General features: G+C 36.5%; 1 protein-coding gene across 1 annotated transcript in view; it reads left to right on the top strand.

Moving 5' to 3' along the window:
• The first annotated feature begins 4,458 nt into the window (after positions 1-4,458).
• Positions 4,459-19,036, top strand: part of RFX6 (regulatory factor X6) — a 52,440-nt gene continuing 37,862 nt past the window's right edge. The window contains exons 1-4 of the mRNA XM_055535101.1: positions 4,459-4,711; positions 4,976-5,132; positions 7,864-7,987; positions 9,719-9,780. Coding sequence (XP_055391076.1) covers positions 4,492-4,711; positions 4,976-5,132; positions 7,864-7,987; positions 9,719-9,780 — 563 coding nt within the window. The 5' untranslated portion in view covers positions 4,459-4,491. The remainder of the gene's footprint in view (positions 4,712-4,975; positions 5,133-7,863; positions 7,988-9,718; positions 9,781-19,036) is intronic.

Genomic DNA, 19,036 nt, shown 5'->3' with positions numbered 1-19,036 from the left:
ATGCTCACCAGCAATGTATGAGACTCTCAGTTTCTCTATATCTTACTTTCCTTTTCCTTTAAAAAATTATAACCATCCTAATGGGAGTAAAGTGCTATCTCATTGTGGTTTTGATTTGCATTTCCCTAAGGATAATGATGTTGAACATCCTTTCATGTGCTTATTGGACATTGGTTTACTTTCTTTGGAGAAATGTCTATTCAAATCTTTGGTCCGTCTATAAATTGGGCTACTATCTTTTCATTGTTGAGTTATAACAATTATTCAGATGTTTTGGTACTAGATCTTTATCAGGTAAATGATTTTAAACGTTCTGTCATTCCATGTGTTTTCACTTTCTTGATAGTGTGTTCCTTGATGTACACATTTTAGTGCAGTTCATCTTTTTTTGTTTGTTGCTGTGCTTTTGGTATTCTATTTAACAAATATCTGCTTACTCTAAGGTCATGAAGATTTACACTTAGATTTCCTTTTAAGAGTTGTACAGTTTTAGCTCTTATATTTAGGTCTCTGATTCATTTTGAGTTAATTTTTGTATTTATTAAAAATGTGAAGAAGAGCATCAAATTCAAAGCCCAGATAGAGTCTGGGCAAGGAGCAAAATGTTTCTCAGAATCATTCTGCAATGAAAGAGAAAATTTCTTTTTCTTTTTTGCCTATGAGTGCTAAAAAAGATCTAAAGTTTCAGAATAAAACTATTGGATAACTTTTATTGTGCTTAACTGTTCCAGTCACTGTCATAATAAAGAACACACCTAGGTTCTTTTTCACGATATTTTATTTAATTCTTACATCTGTGCTATAGTGTGGTAACTTATGTCGGCAGAACATAAGTCAAGCAGTCATCTACAAATGTGATTTTTAAGACACCGTTTTGAGAAGAAACAAGGGATGGGGCAGGACAGAGAAGAGGAAGAAGCCAAATAAGAATGTGTTTCTACAACCTAGATATCCATCAACAGATGAATGGATAAGGAAGTTGTGGTACATATACACAATGGAATATTACTCAACTATAAAAAGGAATGCATTGAGTCAGTTCTAATGAGGTGGAGGAACCTAGAGCCTATTATACAAAGTGAAGTTAAGTCAGAAAAAGACAAATATCATGTATTAACACATGTATATGGAATCTAGATAGCACTGGCGATCCTACTTGCAGGGCAGGAAAGAAGACATGGACATTTTGGACACAGTGGGGGAAGGAAAGGGTGGGATGATATGAGAGAATAGCACTGAAACATATACATCGCCATATGCAAAAGAGAAGACAGTGGGAGTTCGATGGATGATGCAGGGGACCCAAAGCCAGTGCTCTATGACAACTTAGAGGGGTGGGATGGGGAGGAAAGTGGGAAGGCTTTCAAGAGGGAGGGGACATATGGATACCTAATGTGGATTCATGTTGAAGTATAGCAAAAACCATCATAATATTGTAAACTAATTATCCTCTAATTTAAAAAGCTAATAAAATTTAAAAAAGGAAAAAAGAAAAAAACAGGCTTCCAGGAATAGTCCAGCAGATGATGCTTCAGCCTGATCCCACAGAGGAATTCTGGATTGTAAACTGCAGCTCATATTTATCCACCACCAGGTCAATGAGCTAGGCTTTTATTTTCCTTAATCGTCAGTCATTGGCTAAGGGCTATCCAGGGGATGTATAAACACTGAGGTACTGGGGCTCTGCCTATGGGCAAAGGTGGTCTGGTAGCCAAGGGCAGCTCCTCCAAAGAAGAGTCTCAGGTGCCTTCAGGTGGTGGGTGGTAGAGCTGGTTACTGGAAACAAAAGGAAGTTGAAGCTGGAGAAAGGGTGGTTCAAAAATGTAAGGGGGACCCAAGAGGATCTGAGAAAGCACCCATGGGTCTGCTACAGATAGTTACTATTTTTTCCAGTTTAGAGAGAAAGAAACAGAAAGGTTAAGTGCCCAGAGTCACTAGGAGAATGAGTACCAGTGTATCTGACTCCAGATTCCTTTTCCCTTTAATGTGGTACCTCCAGTCATGAAGATACTCTCATTTGGGAACTTCTAAGAATCTTCTTTCTCGTATATCATTGGGCTGTTTTATTCAAACAGTAAACTTTTTCAGGTATTCTTTGAGATCTGTAATGCATACAGAATTCTGTATGTGTGTGTATGTGAGTGTATGCATTTGCTTTTATCTTTTGGGAAGAGAATCTATGGCTTATGCAAATTTCTTAAAGGAATATAAAAAACAAAATGTTTAGAAGCATTATTTTAAATGATCATTTTCTATATTTACCTATTTTCCTGCCTAGGATTTTTTTTTTTACTTGCTTATCAGTCTTATGTCTCTAAATCATTGTTCTTAGGAGCTCAAATTATGATAATCACAAATGGCAATTTAGGATGATAAAAGCTTTTTATTTCCCTTCTCAGAGCACCACTCTTACTGCATCCGAGAGGGATTGGTATGAACTCTTTTTTAAACATTTGGTATAATTCAGCATTCAAGTCCTCTTGTCTTAGGCTTTTATTGTTGGAAATGTTTTTATTACTGATTCAATTTCTTTACTTATGATAAGTCTTTCAGGTTTTTATTTCTGACCAGTAGCACACAGAACTTATATATTATTTTGTTAGGGGGAAAGAGTTTACTTAAAAATAAAGCAAAAAATTCACTTGGGGCCTTAAATGGCTTGTGTTTCGCTGATCAATTCAACTGGATAATTGCCAGATATTCACTTAGTGTCCATATGACATACACACACACATACAACCTGGCCATCAAGTGATATTTTTAAAAAGCTATTTTTAAATTCTAGTAATTTTATTGAACGTTTTTCTTCTGATTATGTGATACAAGTGGACAGAGTCTTTCTGTGTACAGTTAACCACTAGGACTTCCTTTATAGAGTGAGTCTGAGGGTGTTTCTGTAAAGAAGGGACATTCTAAACTTCAGCATTGTAGGGCTGAGCCCCATGGACTGAGAAAACTCGGAGGCTTTGCAGAGAGGGGGTACTGGGTAGAGGAGACTGATACTGAAGGTTGTAGGGAGCGATGGTGGTATAGACTTAAAGCTTTAGGTGCCTGGATAGATGGATTGCCCCAACCTAGATCCAGGCTTTGGAGGTACCAGGAGAAAATCTCTGACAGAGAAGTGGTGACTTTCTCATAAGTTATGCTGAAAAATGGGTAAGGGTCAAATACACTCATAATCTTAGCCACTTTGACAAAGTAATGCTCTTAGATTGTTTTACTCCCACCTATAATCCACCCTTCAGCCATCTACCACTTTGGGTCCCATTTTGCTTTTTCCATGTTATATTTGGATATAATATAGTTTAATATTGTTAAATTTCAGGAGTGATCTATCTTACTAATGCTCCAAATGAGGATGGCAGGCTGCAGGTTGTGGTGAAAAAGTGTGAATGGAAAGCAAGATATTTGCTCTCTCTGGAGAGCACCAAACATATAGATAGTAAGCACAGGGCAATATCTGTCAAAAGAACAGAAGATGGAAGGAAGGAAAGATTCTGTGTCAATGGGGCAACACATAGCCCAAGGCTACTGATTTCCTCTTAAAGAGAGAACAAGATATTTTCCCCCATACACGACTATCTCGGCATTTTAGATTGGAAATAAAGTGTGGCAATTTCATTTTTTCATTTCCATTGCACTACTACCAGGTATGAGGGGTGAGGAATCGTCAGGGACGCGTTTAAATTACAAAGTATGTAGAGACTGGATGCATCTTTTCCTCTAAGCTCAGAGCCAGATCCCCAGAGGGCAGAGAGGCAGGCATTCTGCGCTGGGGAGCAAGGCAGTCTCACCACTTGTGGGCCGAGATGGCGTCGGTCCCGGTCACTGAGAAGACCCCTCACCACCCCCCACACCCCACCGCCCAGGATTACTCTGGGAATAAATCAACCCAGACCATGTTATGCAAAGACTGAGCGGTGCTCTGGGGTCCCCCTCTTCTGGCCTGGGCGTGCAGATTCAGGGCTGTCCCCTGAAGCATCCTTGATGTCATCTGAGAGTAGAGGTGGGGAGAGTTGCTTCTCCCCTCCCTCGGCACTCCCCCCCTCCCCCGGCCCCCGCCACCCCGAGATGACAGGGTCGCTTTCTTGGTTCTTTGGAGAGCTTTTGGTGTGGAAAAGTGTCCTCAGTCCCAGCTCTAGATGGGAGAAGAGGAAACAGAGGGAAGGAGATGTGGGGAAAGGGACTTCATTGCTCAGGCTTGACTCGCGCAGGTGAGGAAGTGAGTTCTGAGCAGAGCATCTGTCAGGATGGCAGACAGGTGGAGACAGGCAGTCCCGCCTCGGCCCACCCGGTTCCCTGGGCGGTCAGAGCGGCACCTGGGCCGGGCCTTCCTTCTCCGCGACGCCCGGGGGATCCCGAGCCGCGGCCTCCGTCTCCGCCCCAGCGGCCCCGGGGACGCAGCCCCGCCCCACCCCGCCCCGCCCCGGCCTCCCGGCTCCGCTGGGCGCCGGTCGAGCGGCGGGCGCCCAAGTCTCGGCGGCCAGGAGGATGGCCAAGCTCCCGGAGCTGGAAGACGCCTTCCTGCAGGCGCAGGCTTCTCCCCCGGTTTCTCCCGAAGTCCAGGAGTGTTGTGTGCAGCTCCTGGGCAAGGGTTTACTCGTTTACCCCGAAGAACGGGTGTACCTGGCGGCCGAAGCGCAGCCGGGGCGCGCGCTGGGCAGCGGGGAGAAAGCGGACGACCCGGAGCTGCCCGGGGGAGTTAAATCCGGTGAGTGCTCTGCCCTCCCGGGACGTGACTGGGACTCGGATGTAGTTTTAAAAGGGCCTCCAATAATAAAGATAAACACATCGCAAACGTACATGTGTTTCCCCTAGGAAAATGCTGGTCGAATAGAAATTAAGTCTAAGGGATTTTGTATAACTCTCCTCCGAACCCCCATAGACCACCCCGTTTGACCCCAAGATACATTTAGAGCTAATTAATTGATTTTATATTCTGGTTTTCTTTATCATCTTTTCAACTGGCAATCAGAAATGCATTTAAGCAATGGTAACTTTTCCTCCGAAGAAGAGGATGTGGATAATCCAGACAGCAAAACTAAAGCAACCGATCCACACCTCTCACAGAAGAAAACCATCACGCAGATTATGAAGGATAAAAAGAAGCAGACCCAGCTCACCCTGCAGTGGTAAGGCTCCCTCAAGGGTACCTACAACACCTGTTGAATTTTTAAAGTCAGTATATTCAGATTCTTTGCTTTTCTCCATTTAGTTTTCAAACTTTCTTGGAGGAGTTTAAAAGACCAATTAGAAATTCATCCAAAAATTGTTTTCACTGAATGTTTCCTATAGAGACATATCCTGGTACGGGTGAAAAATGATCTGCAATGCAAATAAAAATCATCACTTTGTTCACTATTGGCTAACTTCTTTGTAATTTTGTAATTTCTTTGTTGTAGTTTCATTATTGTAATTTCTTTGAATGTAAGCAATAATGAATTTTTAATAACTTATTTGTTCAACATGCAATCAACTCATAAACTTTTATGTTTATAAAACATGAATCTTAAAAACTTAAAAAGAGGAAGGATCTTAACATTACCTTTTACTATAGAGCACAAATTCAAAATTGTGTATCAATTGTGTACCAGTTCAGCCATACGATGAAATATGTTTGAACTAGAAGACATAGATCAATCAGTTAAAATGGTGCTATTAACTTAAATAAATATTCAACTATTTTAAAAGTAGCTTTTATATATGATTTATTACAGTGAATATCACTAATTAGATTTTGTGGAAAATCTTCTAAAACCAAGAGTTTATCAATAGGCTCTCTAAGGTCCTACAGAACCTTTTATAATATTGTTTCAAAAGGAAGAGGAATCTAAAGTAGAAACATAATATTAAACTTCCCTATGTAGGGTAAAGAAATTTCCTCCCAAATTCCAAATAGGATGCAAATAAGTTAAAATGTCTATTTGCTGATAAGTTATACAATCTGTTTATATGTAAAATGTGATCTAAATCTTAGAAAAATACAATAGAAAAAGCAGTATCTTAATAAAAACTAGTACATTTTATTTCATTTAAACATTGAATTACAATTTGCATATACTAAATGTTTGTGATTGTGTCCTTAATTCTTCCAAACATTTGAAATAGAACCTTAATATCCTTCTAAAATTATGGCTAATCTATTGAAGTTGATATCTCATTTATTAGTTAAGAATATACTAGAGCAATAAATAATTGAGCTAATTATCTTAAATATTTAGGAAACAGCTATTTTCTTTAGGATAATTGGGGCAAAAAGGTTTTGACTTCAGATATATTATGAAGGTTTTTTGAATGATCACTTCCATTCAATTTGAGTGAATGGAAACAAATTTGGGTTTTTATTTTATAAATATAAATACATTACAATTAAAGAAAAAAGTCATATCCAAAATTAAAATTGTATTTATGTCTAGGATTAGTCAGTATTTTGAAGACAAAAACAATGCCAACAATATCAATATAGCCAGGTGAAAAAGTGGACATTATATGTGTCATTTAAATATAGTTTAAATAGTTGAATATTTCTCAGTAATTTTCATATGTTTTGAGACTATAAAATGTCATCATTTTTGTTTGAACTTTCCACACTCTCACCTCCTCCCAAAGAGATATATAGTTTTTAAAAAACCTAGTTGAGTTATTTACCTTTTGATAATTTTCCCTTACGATTACAGATTATAGTGGGGATGTTAAAAATTAGAATTAAAAATTAAAGTGAAAAAATCTGCCTGAGTAGCTTCAATTTTCACTGTTAGCTAGGTGTTTGGTTTTATGTATGCAGATTTTACTTGGATTTCCATCTTTCTATGACAAAGGATAAAAGGAACCAAATCCCAGGAAACACATCTTGTAGTTTTCATCTCACGCACCTTGGGAACATGTTAAATCAGAGATCTTGAAGAGTTTCACTCAGTTTTAACCTAAATGTATATTCTATATTGCATTGCTCTTGTATAGTAGTAATTATGATTTTACTGTACATAAAAAGAATGTAAGTAAATTTTAGCCATTATTATCTACTGAAAGGGTAGAAGAATTGAGAGTAGAATCCACAAGTTCTGATTTCTTGATGGCTGTTCAGGTATTTGTAACACTTAAATATATGTTATTACATTTATATAAATTGTGTGCAGTTGCAATTGCTGGTATCCAAATTAAGTGGAATTATTTCTAAATTTTCAAAGATTATATGATTATGTTTATAATATAGAACTGAATTTAGTGTCATATTTGGTGGCATCTATACAGAATAACATTATGTTTCGTGAGTACAGGATCTTTTAGGTAATTATAAGTACTGATTACAGCTAAAAAGGGTAGAGATAGAAATAAATCGGTACTATTTCAAACTTAAAGTTAATGTATTCTTATGTATTTTGCAAATAAATGTGTCACCAAACTTCCCTAACTATTCAATGTTCAGAGCCAGTTTGTGAGTGAAAGTAAGAGATTGTAGGCATTCGCCAACCTGAAGCCTCTCAAGAATGTTATTTTAAAAATCCATCACCTTCAATTTCACTATTCATATTTGGTTATCACAGAGCAAAGCCTGATGAACAGTGAAGATTTACTCAGAAGTAAGGCTTATTCGGGCATGTGGACCAGGCAGAAGTGATTTTGTCTTAGCCATGGATGTTTTAACTGCACTAACAGGTGTTCACTGAGGTTCTTGTTCTTCTAACTTTAATCCTTGTGATTATATTTTCAATATTATCCAGAATAAAAGAAGTCTACTTATGTCTGCTCATGAACACATTTATATAGAGTCTGTGTTCAAAAGGAGCATTAAAACAATGTGAGGGGGGAAGGAAAGAAGAAATAAAGAAAAGGTTTGAACTAATTCTTTGCCCTTTTTCTTAGGCTTGAAGAGAATTACATTGTATGTGAAGGAGTTTGCTTACCACGGTGCATCCTTTATGCACACTATTTAGATTTCTGCAGGAAAGAGAAATTAGAGCCAGCCTGCGCGGCCACCTTTGGAAAGGTAAATAACACATTTTGGCTATACTGCCTTACAACTAAAGTCATATGAGGCAGACAGTATGGAAACAAACTTAACTGTTCAAGTTTTCTTACAGAATATTAAGAAACCTGTTTGTAAATGAAATCTCTTAAGGACTGCATTTGGAACTACTATATGTTTAATGTAGATTTTACCTACTATTTGTTTTACCTTGAACTGTAATTCTATATGTTTTAAATATTAGAACCCTGGCTACCAGATTTAATGTGACCTTAAAAGAAGCTTCAAATAAGCTCCATTCCCTTCAAAGAGGGATACATTAAAAAGAATGGTATGGCCTGTACTGAGAAGCAAAATTAAGTGGAAATGACAAGTATCTTGTTAATATAATTGGTGATTGCATTTATTCTATCTCATAAACAGTTCTCTTAATTCTCCATTTGCTCTTAAGTATATTTACACCCCAAACTCCCGAGATGTTGTGACAGGATTGGTTAAATTTCTCTCCTTTAAAAACATTCCTTTTTACTGAACCTGTGTGGTTAGGATAGGAATCGCTATAACTGAATGCTACTGTATTTACATACATAGGACTCATTTTAAGAATTTGGAAACAGTATCTATCTCTTGAGAAAGTCTTGTTTTTTGAGATTCTTGTCCTGCTCTATTGTCTTAAAATCTCAGATATCCCAGAAAAATTGGAAGTTTAGATCTCAACTATTACATCTCTTATAAACTGAAATCCAAATTCTAACCTGTAGAGGGACTCATTGTATTAGAAAATAATGATGACTATGGTCTGGCTTCTCAGTTGTTTTTTTTTTTTAATAAAATAATTTATGAATTTATTTTGAAAACTTATCTGTTTACAGCACACAGTGTGATAAGGGCATGGTAATCCAGTGATTTTGGTTCCAGCCTAGGCTCTAATTTGTTGGGAGACCTGAAAAGCACTTAACCTCCTGAAAACTCAGTTCACTCATTCTATAAAATGAGGAGGTTGCATAAGACGACTTCTAATATCCATTTTAGCTTTAATATTTTACTAGGCCTCCTTATGATAGTAATTCTTAACTGTTTGGGGTGCCATGAAACACTGAGGATATGATAAGAACTACAGAACCAGTCCTCAAGAAATTGATGCACATTAATGCATAAAGTCTGCCATGGAGTCTTTAGAAGATCATGTCTAGATCTCCTAAGATTCAGGTTAAAAGTGCTGTTTTATGCAGAAGAGATTTTTGTTCATGACTCAAGCGCTAATTTTTAGTCAGTTTAGAGAAAAAGAATTTAAAACACTGAAATTTGAAACCAAAGAAAAGAAAAAATTTAAAACACTGCTGTGGAGATCTGGTAAGACAAAGAAAATTTCCATGTCCTTTCAGAGCTGGAGATAGATATTTAATTTGGGTGAATCTCTGCAAAGAATTACTATAAAGAAACTCAAATTTTTCCACAAAGTATATAAATAAAGTAATAATTGTTCTAGTAATAATATCAAGCAAGAGCACATATTGGTATAATCTGCTTTGGAAATTGAGAAAAGGGCAATGGAACAATATCATCAAAAAAAAATACCTCTCTCCCTGTGCAGATGTGTCATTATGTATCAATATGTGTATGACATTATTTTTTCCAGACTAAATATTTACTCAAAGCTCAACATTTGTTTTCTAGAATTAATTGATCATGGGAGGCTTGCAATAGAACCCCACACCTTCTAAAAACTAAAGTAATTGACTTTCTTTTCAGACAATTCGTCAGAAATTTCCCCTCTTGACAACTCGGCGGCTCGGAACAAGAGGCCATTCAAAGTAAGGCACATGAATGAGCACATTTCAGATCTGTACACATGGTACCTTATACATGAGGACTAACACAGTGTAAAACAAGGATTGTCTTTATCGGTGAATAGAACTAGGTATTCTCTTCTTGATAAAGCAGAGAACTGCTTTACTAACTATTAAGATCTAAAAAGAAAAAAATAAATGGATTTTAGAATAATGTTTAAAAAGCTAAATTTACACAGAAAAATCATTTTTTTTCTGGTGAAATAATCTTTATTTTATTTTACATTATTTATTTAATTTTGGCTGTACAGGATCTTTGTTTCTGCTTGGGCTTTTCTCTAGCGAGCGGGGACTACTCTGTAGCTGTGGTGCGCAGGCTTCTCATTGCGGTGGGCTCACTTGTTGCAGAACACAGACTCGAGGGTGCATGGGTTTCAGTAGTTGTGGTTCCTGAGCTCTAAAGCACAGACTCAATAGGTGTAGTGCACAGTGTTGCTCCATGTCATGTGGGATCTTCTCAGACCAGGAATCGAACTTGTGTCTCCTGCATGGGCAGGCGGACTCTATACCACTGAGCCACCAGGGAAGTCCTCTGGTGGAATAATCTAAATGAATCATTTTTACAACCTTAAAGCCACGGCTGAAGGTACCAGCATCATGAAAAGGAAATGCAAATGGATGCCTAAGTGACTGGGTGGAATCCACACACTTCCAAAGAGCAGGAAGGGGAGGGAGGGATTGAACATGGTCCAGGTTCTTCCTCTGGTTTTTTTTCCCAGATAATAATTTATTTATATCACCCTTTTTTCCATTCAAGACAAATGACAGGCACAAATGACTCAATGGAAATATAAATATAAAACGAACAGTCACGTTTTCTCTCTGTTGATAACGTTAGCTTTTACTTATCTCTTGTGACAATCTCTGCAGAACCTTCAGCTACAGGTTCCTGTTCATCCATTATTTCTTTTGTCCACCATTTTTTTTTTTTTTTTTAGTTTTTCCTTTCCTAATGTCTACAAACATATTCAGATCTCTTCTGTGTTGATAAAAATAAAATTATCTCAAACCTGCTATACTCTTCAATATTGCTGTTATTTTTCTTCTCTTTGCTATTTCTTGAGAGTAGCTATCTGTTCACTTACCTTACCACTGATCACATACCTCTGTCTCGTCCATTTCTTTACCTGGACAAAAACTCAATGGCTCGTTTTTACTGTTGCTGATCTTCCTAGGCACCTGTCTAGAGTTTGAATCCACTGATAATGTCCTCTTAAAATAAATAAATGCATAAAGCTTCCTCTATGGCCTTTCTGTCATACCACTATCAAGTCTTTTTCCCTCTTCTGCCATTTGTTTTCCAGTTTATCCAGTGTCTCTTTCTGCCCTAACATCTAGTCCAGCATTGTCCAAAAAAATATAATGCAACCACATATTTAATTCAAATTTTTCTAGAAGCCACGTTAAAAAAGTAAGATGAGACAGATGAGATTGATTTTAATATTTTTTTAAGCCAACATATCCAAAACATGATAATTTGACCATATAAAAAATAAAATTATTGATGAGATATTTTACATTCTTTCTTTTCTACCAGTGTTTGAGATCCCATGTGTATTTTATAGCTACACTACATAGCAATTCAGACTAGTCACATTTCAGATGGCTCAGTAATAGACATGTGATCTGTGGCTATTCTATTGGCTAGCTCAGCCTCAGTCATTTGCCAAAAACATAGATCCTGTTTTATTGTGAATTCTCTTAAATCTGTGTCTGTCTCCATTCATACTTTCAAAACCTGACCTTGACCCTGTCTTTCTAGTCTGTTCAGTACAGTTCTCATCTTGACCTTGTGAAGTTCAGATTCAATCTTTTCTCTGTCATCCTCAGACACTTTCACCTGCTCGTGACAAACTTTTCTAACCTTGACATTAAAGGCCCATTCCGATTTAGTGCCAAACCGTTTTCTTACCTTATTATCTGCTCCTCACTTTTCAGCATGCAGCCTGTGCTCTCACCAGTTTATTGATCACTTAGTTCCCTTTGCCTCCCTCTCAACTGCCACTGTTTTGTTCTTGCTGTCTTCCTCCATGGAAGATCTCCTTTTCCCTAGAAGGGAACTGAACCCCTATCCATTTAAAAGAATGTCTCCTGAACTTCCTCTTCTTTTGAATCTTTTCTTTGCCTCTTGACATTTTGTAGGCTTTTTCTTTGCACCCTCATGGGAGAAGGCAATGGCACCCCACTCCAGTACTCTTGCCTGGAAAATCCCATGGACGGAGGAGCCTGATGGGCTGCAGCCCATGAGGTCGCTAAGAGTCGGACATGACTGAGTGACTTGACTTTCACTTTTCACTTTCATGCACTGGAGAAGAAAATGGCAACCCACTCCAGTATTCTTGCCTGGAGAATCCCAGGGACAGGGGAGCCTGGTGGGCTGCCATCTATGGGGTTGCACAGAGTTGGACACGACTGAAGTGATTTAGCAGCAGCAGCAGCAGCAGTTTTTGATACCTATCCTAGTGGGAAATTAACTTATCTCCTCCTCTCAAAAGATAGTGTTTTGAAGATAGAGACTTTGCCTCACCCATTCTTGTATTCTTCCTGTGGTCTGCTATGTAATAGATTGGACTCCCCTGGTGAAAGTGAAAGTTGCTCAGTCGTGTCCGACTCTTTGCAACCCCATGGACTATTCAGTCCATGGAATTCTCCAGGCCAGAATACTGGAATTGGTAGTGTTCTCCTTCTTCAGGGGATCTTCAAGCCCGGGATTGAACCCAGATCTTCTGCATTGTAGGCGGATTCCTTACCAGCTGAGCCACAAGAGAAGCCCAGGACTTCCTTGCTGGATCAGTGGTAAGAAATCCGCTGGCCAATGCAGGAGATGTGAGTTTGATCCCTGGGTTGGGTAGACCCCTCAGAAAAGGAAATAGTGACCCACTTGAGTATTCTTTCCTGGGAAATCCCATGGACAGAGGAGTCTGGTGGGCTACAGTTCAAGGGGTAGCAGAAGAGTTGGACACAACTTAGCAACAAAACAAAAACAATATAATAGGTTATCAATTAATATCTAGTTCACTGATTCGTGTTAATGTTAATAGTATTGTGACCTGAGAAATGAAATGCCAGATTGAAAAAGACAAAGTTGGCTCATTCCTTCTAACCAAATCAGCTTCTTTTCAAAGTTGAATCAGTTTAACTGGCTAATTTCTACTGAATTTGATTCCTGCTGAACTGTGTAGGGAGATAAAAGATTAAATAGTGTTTGAGGTAAATAGTGGAAAAAGGGGCTAAGCAAGGCAGAGAAATCCTCTTCACAGGGTCTACAGGAGGACAAGCAGGCAGGCTGCAGAGAAAGTCAATTAATCCTAGAAGGAGCCTTTAGGATTAGGAATGAATCATTAACCTTGTCCATTGTGACAGTGAGGCTCCCGTGTGTAGGTTTATGTTGTAAAATAATATGTAGTGACTTCAGGGAGTTTGTTTGGTATCTAACAGCTGATGCCCAAGAGCATAGCATTAACAATTTGAATTTGTTCCTACTTTGCTGATATGCCATTTGCTTTTTATAAATTGCATATTATACTTTTGGTATTTGATATCATGGGGACATTTTTTTCTTTGTATCAGCTAAGTATGTTAAAAGATATGGCAAGCTGTAGAGTTCGTGTATTTTGTCATTGTTCATATTGTGATGTAATTATTCTTAGTGAGATGATTTTCCTGACTTTTTTCATTTCCAAGAAATACTCTTAGACTTTTTTTTAATCTTAGAAGATAATATATCAAGAGGTAGAGTCACCTAGTGGTTAGGAGTATGAGGTTTAAAGTTGAACAAATCTGAGCTTTAATCCCATATTCCCATATATAACTGGGTGAGTTGTTCAGCTTTTCATCAAGAAATTGGCTATGCCATTAGCTATTAGATTTGGTATGAGAATTAAATGAAAGAAGTATAGAAATGAATGGAGACATGAATATGCTTTCAACCTCGCTATCCTTAATAGTAAAGAATTATTATTAATAGTAATATGAAATTAATAATATATTATTCACAGTGCATCCAAAAATCAGCAATGCAATTAAAAGTTATTACTTATTGAGCACTACACACACATGCACACATACACACTCACTCTCTAATCTTTACGATGACAATACAAGATTGGAATTACTGTGTTTTACAAAGGAGGAAACTGCAGTTCAAAGATCACTGACTTGCCCAAGGCCATACAGATACTATAAAATAAAAATGTTGGCATTTAAATCAAAGTTTATTTGGCTCTAAAGTTTGTGCTTTAACAACTGATAAAATTTCTTCTCTCCAATATGTCATATCAAAAAGTTGTATAATTGAGATTTTGAGGTATACATTTTATTTATTTTTTCTGATATAGCAGTTGTAAATGATCGTTAATATATTAGACTCTTCTTCAAAGAGCTAACAACATTTCTCAAGCATCAACATAAGGCATTTAAAATTATTTTAAATTTATTTAGAGATATTTTTGTTTTCTATAAAAGCAAATTTGTAGCACAGTTTTACGTTCTGCTTTGAATTTTTGTCCAAAATTTCTCTATGTTGGCATATTGTCTTTACAATCATCGTTTCTACTGGCTGTTTAATATTTCAAAAATTTGCCTTTTATGAAAAAATATTTTTATGTGTTTGGAAATGTGAAAAATTGATGAAACAAATATAAATGAAGAAGTAAGCATGTTTTGGAGAAACAAGATTTATAATTTCTCCCAATTTTACTAGTAATTTTGGAAAACTTTTTGTTGTCATTTTTATAATAGTGCCCAGAATGTATAATCACTAAATATCTATTAAATTATTTCTAACATATGAATAAATTTAGTATTAATTTATTTATAAGTAAGTAAATAATAAACACAGTCCTCCATCCTTCCATTCACTCTCACCATCCCCTTCCTGCCAAGGAAACTAACAATCCCAATGGCAGTTTCTGCATGTTCTCAATACCAGTATAAAAACTGACTTTGCTTTTGAGGTTTTTTTCTCTCTTCTCTTTGATTCACCACCAATGTCAATAATATACTTTTTCTTTCCTGTGCAAAATTTTAGATTTTGGATAAATACAAATGGATCAAAATTCTATACGTACAAAGAATGTTTAATGAAAAGTAATTTCTGCCTATTTTATATCATGAAAGTATTATTTTGAATATAGTATATTATGGATTTTTATTGATGTACAAAGCATGGTGCTAAAGAGTTTTAGACAATAGTAAAATAGGGTACATACTGTCAAAAAACTTTCACTATTAATATTCATGTATTCAGTAAACATTTTACTGTGTGTCCTGGTGCTGACTAAGCCCTAGAGATACAATAATTAGCAAAAGAGTCTGTGTCCCACCCTTGCTCAAAACCGCTCAGCAGGATAAGGGAAAAGACAGGGGAGCCCAATGAGCAGATTTCATGAGACTTCATGCACACAGTAAACTGTTTGATTTGAAGTTACATTTTAATTTCTTGTAGACTTTGATCAGTCAAATCTCGGTTTTCAGACATGACAGATAAAAGCTATTATCTTATTTATTAGTAGTGATTTAGTGGGTTAATAAAACTGATATGGCAGCTGCTCTTATCATAGTAAGTTATTGCAAGGCCCTGAACAGCTTAATCCCATCATTTCCTTATCAGTTATCATTTGTCTAATGTAAACTAACATCAGGGCTACTAGCTCAGTGGGAACATATGTTTCAGGAATTCTATATAATGACAAAATGGAAAAGAAGACTTATAGGTGTAGGTATAAACTGATCATCAAATGAAGGAAAGTATTGGACACAAAGTAAATATTTTAGTACTAAAAAGAGGAGCAATAACTTCATTTGTCCTATTAAAATATAACACACTCACTTTAAAATGTGGACATAAAAATTAATGAATAATTTTTCTTCATTCCTAAAATGTAAATGATGTCTGTCTCCTGATACAAGGCAAAGGACAGTTGATGCTAATGAATGAACACAATTTTGTTAATCACAAGGACTACTTGTATTATGCAAATGTTTTATTAGCTAAATTAGGTAATCATACCCAGGATTCTTAAGCAGTCATCATATATCTTTTAGGATAAAAATGGATAAAAATCATATAGGGAGAAAGAACTGTGGAATATTTGGAAATAGAGTAACCTACAGGATAGGCATTGTCTATTGGTATATAAGTTAAAAAAACTATTTATCCCATAGTGAGGCAAACCTCACTTTTTTATTCAACATTTACCTATATATATTCTTATTATGCTAGAATATTTCTGGCAAATATTTCCTAGCAAGATTTATTTTAGGGTAATATTTTAACAACAAATAATGATATAAAATGTTGCAAGTGAGATGAAAAAAATTCACATATGTTTTGTTTGAAATTACCTCCCCTGTTTTATGAGTTTTATCTTCAGCTGTTAGGAAGACAGAGAGCTGCTCAATTATCTCTCTCAAAGACACTAAATCATCACTCAGATGATAACACGTTCCTAGTTAGACTAAAAGGAAGAGTAAAGGGGAAAGATTATTTTACTGGCACTAGAAAAAACTGGATATGAAGTGTGCTAAAGCATTACAATGGTCATTGCAGAATATTGAGATTTATATTTCTAGCAATTTCTAGTCTTTCCACCTAAATACACTGACTGCCATGTCCTTTATATACATTGTTCAGATATACAACTTTTGTTCAACTCCAGTATTTTACCAGTAACCTGAAAAGGCACAGTCTTAGAAAGTAGTTATTGAAACTATTGGCTTTAAGAAAATGTGTGTTTTATCAGTTTCTAGATTTCTAGCAGAACACATTGATTGGTCCAATAAATGAGGATTTTTCTATACATTAATTTCTAAGGGGGAATACAATGAAGGGAAAGATACAATTCCCTTCCTCTAAATCTTATTGGTTAGTAGGAGAGAGAAGCTGTGTGTGCTCATACCAACAGTACGAGATACAAAGCTACATGGGATAACTGACCAAGAGTTCGAAGGACAGAGAAATTAATTTTACCTAAGATACCGTGCAAAACTTGCTTGATTCATGGATAACAAGTGAGGACATGTAGGAAGAAGGGCATTCCCAGAGCAGAGCTCAACAAGATAAAAGCACGAAGGGAGGAAAGCACACATTGTTTATGGAAAGCAAGGAACTCAGGAAGAGAGAAATTGTCTTCATTATTATTCAGTATAAATAGTTACCACCTATTAAGCGACTATTACATGTAAAGAACTTTACGTATACTTCACCTTGAATTTCCACAGCAGCCTGCAAGTAAAGTAATATTTATTTTACTTTACTTTATATGTAAACTATATATTCAGTAAATGTAATAGTTTATTATTATTATTATTCACAAAAGTGAAAGTGAAGTCGCTCAGTTGTGTCTGACTCTTTGCGACCCCATGGACTGTAGCCTACCAGGCTCCTCCATCCATGGGATTCTCCAGGCAAGAATACTAGAGTGGGTTGCATTTCCTTCCCCAAGAGATCTTCCTGACCCAGGGATTGAACCTGGGTCTCCCTAAATCATTCAGTACTTGTGGTAGAGTTAAAGGAATTAGTCAATTTCCTCACATCGCATTAGACAAGAGATTTTAAAATCTCTATCAAATTTTAAATTGTGCTATGTTTAAGTGTATGATACTGTATGTATGCCCTTTATTAACAAATTCTTGTTTTTAACATTTTCTTTATGATATATTATTATATTTAACTTTTTTCATGTGATGAATTTATTTATTCAACAAATGTTTATTACCTTTATAGGGAGCTTATATTCTATAGGGTATGTTTGTTTACATATAGAATTTCAAATATGAAACATTCAGACCAATGGTATTGTTCTTAATGATTCAAGTTAGCTATTAATTCTTAATGATTAATGCTGAAGTTGGAGAGGGAATGTGTCTGCTGGGTGCAAGCATGTTTGAACTATATTTCATCCAAGAATTTCTAATTATAAATTAAATTAAGATGCAGTGTAATTTTGTATCATGAGTATGAAGGGAACATGGTCTCACAGAGAGTGCTCTGTGGAGCTTCAGGTTTGAATTTTGTCTTCAAACTCATAACCTTTCACACAACTTATTCAAAAAATCACATAACCTTTTTGAACTTTGCTTTGAAATGGAAATACTACTTTACTTGCAGGCTGCTGTGGAATTTTGAGGTGAAGTATAGGTAAAATTCTTTACATGTAATAGTTGCTCAATAAGTGGTAACTGTTTATACTCATATTGACTATCACCTGCTTCAGTTTTAACACATGTTAGTTTGCAATTCTTTCTTTGCATGCTTCCCCCCGCCCCACAAGACTACCCACTCCCCCAGGGCGGAAACCCTCATCAGTCTCTTTTTGAATCCTTAGCTCCTAGCACATAGTAAGCCTTGGATACATGTTTGAAAGAAGGAGTGTTCACTCTTTCACTAGTTCCTTGTTGGCCAGCATATTTATAAGGTTGTGCTCATGTAACATGCTCAAGTACATCAACATGTCTCAATTATGAGACATTGCTAATGAGAAAAGGGCTGGCTGCTTCTCCCTTGTAGAGTGGAAAATTGCTGACCAATTACCTTCTTCAGGTGTCAATGTGTATCTGGTTGATGGTTTCATTTATATGTGACCTATACATAAAATACATTACTTAAAAGATTTTTTTTTTAAGATATAACATCTTGATTCTCATTGTAGGTGGAGGTATTAAATACTTCTATTTTTAAAGATGTGTGTGCTTAGTTGCTCAGTTGTGTCCGACTCTTTGCGACCCCATGGACTGTAGTGAGCCAGGCTCCTCTGTCCATGGGGATTCTCCAGGCAAGAATACTGGAGTGAGTTGCCATGCCCTCCTCCAGGGGATCTTCCTGACCCAGGGATCAAACCCAGGTCTCCCACATTGCAGGTGGATTCTTTACTGTCTGAGCAACCAGGGAAACCCATTTTTAAAGATATTCTGCCTTAATGATGAGAAGGGAGGAAGCAAAATAATAGCAGTTTTATAAAGATAAGGAACAAATGAATTGTGTAATAAAAATATTCTTTCCTTAAAAATCTGAAGTAAAAAAAGAATTACAAATCAGTTACTCAGTATTTTGGGGGGTCCTAAAGGATGTTGCAATTTTTACAAAAAGTGATCATCAAGTGATATTTTTAAATGAAAGTAAAGTTTGCCTAAGGGTTTTTCAGTGTGGTCGCTGCTCTGTGACTGGCAGGCAGCTGGGCTCAAGAAGCCATGAACCAGGGTGAAATGCAGAAACGTATAG

This window comes from Bubalus kerabau, chromosome 9 (genome assembly GCF_029407905.1).
Source record: "Bubalus kerabau isolate K-KA32 ecotype Philippines breed swamp buffalo chromosome 9, PCC_UOA_SB_1v2, whole genome shotgun sequence".
NCBI classification, from domain to species: Eukaryota; Metazoa; Chordata; class Mammalia; order Artiodactyla; family Bovidae; genus Bubalus; species Bubalus kerabau.
Note: the sequence above shows the minus strand (reverse complement) of the source record. Positions and strands in the feature narration are given on the sequence as shown.